We start from the raw sequence: 6,000 nt of genomic DNA on the forward strand, positions 1-6,000 counted from the left end.
GCCCAACCTCACTCCTCCCACAGATGGAGGACGAGCCCGGCAAGCTTGCCGTGATTCTCGGCAGGGGCCTGGCCCGTCTGCGGCCCTGAGAGCCGTGACTCCCGGAAGCCTCCATCTGTGAGGGGCCAGTACTTACGTGGGAGAGCTCGCGATTGCTCCTGAAAGCGGAACAGACAGGAAATCTGGAGAAGGGGAAGGGATGGGCGGGTAAAAATAGGAGTGGACTCAAGGCAGCAGCGCTGATGGGAATGTGGGTGCGAAGCCAGCGCTGCTGCTGCCTGCGGCGGCTCTTACCCCCGCAGTGGCCTCCGCGCTCCCGCCAGGCGCCAGGCCGGGATGTCAGGGGCCTGTCTCTGCAGTCTGTGCGATGATGCTAATGTGTATACTCAGCCCGCTTTCAGCTCATAGAGAGAGACCAGCCTCTCGGGCCTGGTCTGCTTTGCTGGATTATCCTGGCTAAACTGAGTCCCCGGGTTAAGTCACTGACCGTCTTCTGAAAACGCCCGGGTCTTCCTGGGGCCTTGCAGACCGCATGTCTGCATGTCCTGTGGCCCAGGAGCGCCCTGCCCTCCGGGTTGGCTGGGATTCTGGAAGATCTGAGTGGCTGTGTGCACAGCCTGGCGTGCGGCCAGGAGCGGACTCTTTGCTGGGCCATCGGGTGCAGCCTGGGAGCCCCGAGGGGCGTGGGAAGGGCACTGGGTCCCTGCCTCAGCGTGCCGAGTGGCCTTGCAGCCCTGAGTCCGTCCCGGCCCGTCTGTCCCTCTGCCCTGCTCCATCAATGCCTCCTGGGTCCCTGCTCTCAGGCCACGGGGCTCCCTGCAGGCAGAAGGGAGCTTCTCCCTCAGCGGGAGAGGCTCACAGGCTCACGGCGAAGGCGCGGCGGGCCTCTCCCCTGGCCTGGTTCTAACTGGTGCAGGGGCGCCGGGCTGCGGGCTCCTCCCAGACAGACGCACCTTGCAGGGAGTCATCTGCAGATGCTCCAGCCCACTGCCCAGGCGGAACAAGGGCAAGGGCAGCCGTCAGACGGGCACCGGGACCGAGACGGGGGGAGGGGACCCGCGTCCTCCCGCGGCAGGAGGTCGGGGTCGGGCCGGGGGTCTCACCCTTCTGTGCTGTGCACACTCTCTTCCAGCCTGTGGCAAGCTGACGGGCATCAGTGACCCCGTGACCATCAAGACCTCTGGCTCGAGGTTCGGGTCCTGGATGACAGACCCTCTGGCCCCAGAAGGGGACAACAGGGTAAGTGCCTCCTCCGTCGGGCCTGGGGGAGGGACAGCAGGGTAGGTGCCTCCTCCATCGGGCCTGGGGGAGGGTTGTTTGGTGCGCCTGTGCCCATCCCCCATGTGTCTGGCCCTCACTCCGATGCCTGTGTGCCCACCTACCCGGAAAACCACCCCAGCGGGCATGACTTGAGCGCAGCTTGGTGCCCCCGGGGGTGCGTTCCCAGGCCCAGGCGACTCTGCAGAGGGACCCAGCTCCCTCCCCGAGGTCCCTGTGCTAACCCAGCGTCCCAGACCGCAGGGGTGGGTCACTGTGTGAGATGGGTCGTCATGTGTGAGAGCAGGCACACCCCTGCAGAGCCTCCCAGGCTTGACTCTGTCTCCTTGGCTGGGGAGGGGGGTGGTGGGCAGAGGCAGGGGAGAGGGGGAGGAGCCAGGGAGATGAGAAAGGGGAAGAGGCAGGGGGGCGCAGGGGGAGGGGGCGGGGCTGCTCAGCGTCCTTCTCTGTGGCCGAAGCCTCCCCAGACGTTCCCAGCCCCATCTCGGCTCCAGGAGGAGAATCCGTCTGGCCTTCCTTACTTTAATGATATCTCATTTGTATTTCATTTGTTATTCCTTTCAAGACTGATGGAAACTCGTGTTCCTTTTTGATTTAGGGAAGAGGCCGTGTTCTTTTTTTCTAGACTTTTCCCCCTGGGTAGAAAGTCAGAAAAGGAGAGAAACACAGGGTGTAGGTTTCGGTGTTTGAGCCCCATTGGGGTGCAAGGGCGCGAGGGCTGACCGGCTGAGCCGGGTTGTGATGGCCTCCACCAAGGGAAGAGTCGCTGGGGCTCCCAGGGGAAGAGGGTCGCAGTCTGGGCCACTGTCCTGTGCCGATGCGCCCCGCCCCCCGTGAACAGGCCTGGGTCTGGGGCGGTTCCTACCCTCCTGCCCCCTTGCTTTGAGGGACTTGCAGAACATTTAGAAACTGATCATTCTTCTCTTCCTTCAGACAGGATTGAGAGGGTGGTTTAGAAATCTGAGACCTTCTGAGCCTTGGATGGAGGACTCTAATGGGAGTGGTCTCTCCCACTCTAATGGGGTGGGTCACTCTCTTTCCCCTGAGGTTCCTGACCCCCCAGCTCCCCTCCCCCATTCACACGCCTGCCAGAAAGCGTGAGGCACCATCTCTTATATTTGGGACCTGAGGTGGCTCCGTGCTGCTGGTACACTTTGTCCTGGGGAAGGCGGTGGGGGACAGTGACCCTGACCGTGACCATGGGCTCTCTGGGAGCCCGAGACTTGTCTCCGCCCCCTCCCGCCTGGAGCGCATTCCTGGAGGGCATTCCAGCCTCTGCTGCAGAGAATTCCGGAGGGGCCTGTCCGGGTCTGCAGACCCAGGATATGGGTGCAGACAGGTGTTTGCGGCTGCTCCATTCTGTGTACAGAGTCGGGACAGCTAGCTGGTATTTGCATGTTTTCTAACAGTTTCACTGACTAATTGTCATCCCGATTGGCCTTCTGGCCCACATCCCTCGTGGCGAAGCCCAGCTCTGCTCCGGTGTGGCGCCGGGAAACAAAAACGAGGCGGTGCAGGCAGGGCCCCGCGCGGCTCCACTCACGCACTAGGTGTGCGCGGAGATCCATTAACGCAAGAGAAGGTGATGTTCGCGCCTCACCACGTGTGCCTGCCCCTCAGCCGCCGCGCTGCGTGCCTGCAGTGTGGCCACTACCCTTACGTCTGCTGCTCACTTGCCTAAGGTCTCAGGAAAGGCTGGTCTGTGGGTTTATTAACAAACATGTGCAGCAGGCATGGTTCCAGGCAGTCTCCGTAGAGCTCGCCCTCCCCACCTGCCCCCTGCAGTCCACCTCCCCCCCACCCCAGACACGCTCCCCCCAGACAGGCCCTTGGGAGCCCGGAGCCAGAGCCAGTGCCCTCGGTGCTGCGGAGAGCGCACCCGCGGCTGGGGGGGAGGGTGGGGGGGGTAAGCCCGTATCTGACACTGCAGCCTTGCGCCTCTGGCCCCCCCCTTTGGATGTCGTGTTCCTTTGTTCCTGGGCCGAGGACCTCCTGGGGGCGGGGGCGGGGCTCCTGGCAGCTGTTCACCCTGAACAGGGAGGAAGCGGGTGCACGAGGCTGTGGGGGTGAAGATGCCTCCTGATGATTAATTAGACATCTGTTTTCTGCTTGATGACTCGATCGCCCTCCAGGAAAGGAGGCCCTGGTGATGGCGGAGGCAGCCAGAGAGGGACGGCGGGAGGAGGCTTCGGCCAGGAGCCCCCGCGAGGGGAATGGAGGAGCCGGAGCTGGCTGGCGGGGAGCGGGGGGCGGCGCGGGGCTTTGTGCTTTGGGCAGCCCAGAGCCCCGCACCCTTGTGGATCGGGCTGTTCTGAGCTGCGTGCTTAGCGCAGCCACCGCCAGCCGCCAGCCGGCCACGCGAGCGTCCCCGGGCCCTGCCGTTGATCTGGGAGAGAGCTGTTCTGTGTAATCTGTTTCATTTTCCCGTCCAGCGTGTCACACACACACTGGAGACCAGTAACGTGCTGCAAAGAGAAACAGGAATCCACGTTAGTGTTGGGGGCAGGCTGCTGAGGAGGTGCCCCTAGAGGGGTGCGGCCAGAGCCAGGGGCAGGGACAGCGCATGGGGTCCTTGACGGGGGGGCAGTGGGGGCGTGTGGGGCTGAGGAGGAGAAGCCACAGCTGGCTGCTTCCCGACGCCCTTGCACTGAGCTGCCAGAGCAAGGTTAGCTGGGGGCACCTTTGTGTCCTTCCTTGACTCCTTTATTAAGCACCAGCTGTGTGCCGGGCACTATGCCAGCCTCTGGTGTTCTTCTGCCCAGTCCAGATGCTGCCTTCTCTTGGCCGTGACCGGGAGGTGGCACCGGGACTCCGGAAGCTCTCACCCTGACGCCGGGCTGTGTCTCCCGCCCCAGGAGACCCCTTGCCCTGAATCTGAGACCCGTTGCCCACTCTATAGACCACCTTCTAGAGTCCAGAGCACCTTCCCTCCTGTTGGCTGGCTTCTGCCGTGACGTCCCAGGCGTCGGCCCCTCTGTGTCCATGTCTGTCTCCTTCGGACAGCAGTCATGGCACTTATGGCCCACCCTCGTCCAGAGGCTCTCTTCTGGGATCCTTAACAACGTCTGCAAAACTGTCTTTTCCAAATAAGATTGCATTTAGAAGTCCCTGAATGTGGACATACCTTTTGGGAGGCCACCATTCACCTCCCTGCCTGGGGGATCCGGGGTGTGGGGCGTGGGAAATGCCCTCTGGGAGGTGAACTTGATCAGTGGGGGAGAGGGCATCGCGGTGGCAGCAGCCCTCGGTCCCCAAGAGCCAGGGATTTGGCCCGGCAGGTGCAGAGGCAGCCAGAGCTGGGGGGAGGAGCCTGGAGCTGAGGAATCAGATTTGCAGGGGACTGGTGGTCTGGCCAGCAGCTCCGGAGGGAGGCACCAGGCCCCGGGGCCAGTAGGGAGCGATGGCGCAAGTGAGGGCACGGGGCACGGCCCACGGCTTCCATTGTGAGATGCGCTCTGAAGCAGCCTGGGTGGCCTCAGCTGCCTCTGAGCCTCTGACATAGAAAGCCAGTGGAGAGCCCTGGGGGCCACGCTGTCCATGCCCCGTTCTGTGAAAGGGAAAGCGAGGCCAGGCAGAAACCAAGGGCCCACGCCTGTATTTGGGACGATCTCTGGTCGTCCGTAGGGTCTTCCTCAAGATCGCTGGCACCTATAAAGGTCAAGGGTGGTGTGTTTCTAAATTCAGCCTCGCCCTGGGAAAGCAGCCTCGCCCTGGGCTCCTAACGCAGGAGAGGCATGCGCATTGTCCACACCCGCTTGCAAACACACCACACAGGTGTGTGGGCCTCAACGCCAGGGCCGTCCACGCCCACCCCCGTTCTCCTCTCTCCCTGCTGCACCTGAGGGCTTCTTAAGAGGGGAAGGGCTTCTTGGTGGTCTTCAGCCAGGGCCATTTCAGGGCTCCAAGCAGAGACCTGACACCCTGCGGGCAGTAATGCCCAGGCCGGGCCAGCACCCCCGTGGCTCGTCAGCCCTGCCTGCTGACACCAGGGATGGAGCTGCGCTGAATGGCAGAGGGTGGCCAGCAGCTCCCTGGCCTCTACCCCCAGATGTCAGGGGCACCCCCATCCCTGGGGCAGAGCCCTGCCTGGCTGGGAGCCCGGGGCCTGGTCACCTGCATAGCTTCTGCACCCCGGCAGACCCACCAGACCCCTCTGGCCTCCTGTCTGAATGGGGGTGACAGGAATGCGGGTGCACGTGAGATCGGAAACAGCGGGGGCCCGTCCTGGCCAGAGCCCCGTGTGGAGACAGACCAGTGCCCAGGCTTCTAGACCTGGCAGAGCCGGCCCCGGCTTTTACCTGGTGGCCGGCCGCGGGTCTGACAGAAGAGGAGTCCTTCCGGGACCATGAGTGCCCAGAGATGAAACAGCAGGCGCGGAGCCCCTGTCCAGGCGGGGTCTGGCCTCCAGCTGGGACCCAGGGCCTGGGCCACCCTTCTCCACCCACCCCTACAGGTGCGCAGAAGCTCAGCCTTGCGGGAACCTTGGCCTTGGACCTGGGCTGGGAGCAAGAACTCTTGAGGAGTCAGTGTGTCAGGAGCTTATCTGCTCGGGACTGGGCCCTGGGCTGCCCTGGTGGGGACACAGGGAGACCGTCTGGCCCCACATTTCCGCTGTGGAGCTGGGGTCCTGTTTTCCCTCTTGGTTTGTATAATCCAGAAATAAGTCTTAAACATCCTGGTGCCGGGGCCCCAGCTGAAACTAGTCACATAGGATTGGGGGGG

The 6,000-nt window shown here is 63.3% G+C and overlaps 1 protein-coding gene across 2 annotated transcripts in view; it reads left to right on the forward strand.

Annotated features, from left to right (window-relative positions):
• Positions 1 to 6,000, forward strand: part of OLFM1 (olfactomedin 1) — a 34,903-nt gene that overhangs the window by 26,193 nt on the left and 2,710 nt on the right. For both annotated transcript variants that reach the window (XM_077774648.1, XM_077774647.1), the window contains exon 5: positions 1,133 to 1,239. In XM_077774648.1, coding sequence (XP_077630774.1) covers positions 1,133 to 1,239 — 107 coding nt within the window. The remainder of the gene's footprint in view (positions 1 to 1,132; positions 1,240 to 6,000) is intronic.

The sequence above is a fragment of the Crocuta crocuta genome, unplaced genomic scaffold, assembly GCF_008692635.1.
Source record: "Crocuta crocuta isolate KB4526 unplaced genomic scaffold, BGI_CrCroc_1.0 scaffold458, whole genome shotgun sequence".
NCBI classification, from domain to species: domain Eukaryota; kingdom Metazoa; phylum Chordata; class Mammalia; order Carnivora; family Hyaenidae; genus Crocuta; species Crocuta crocuta.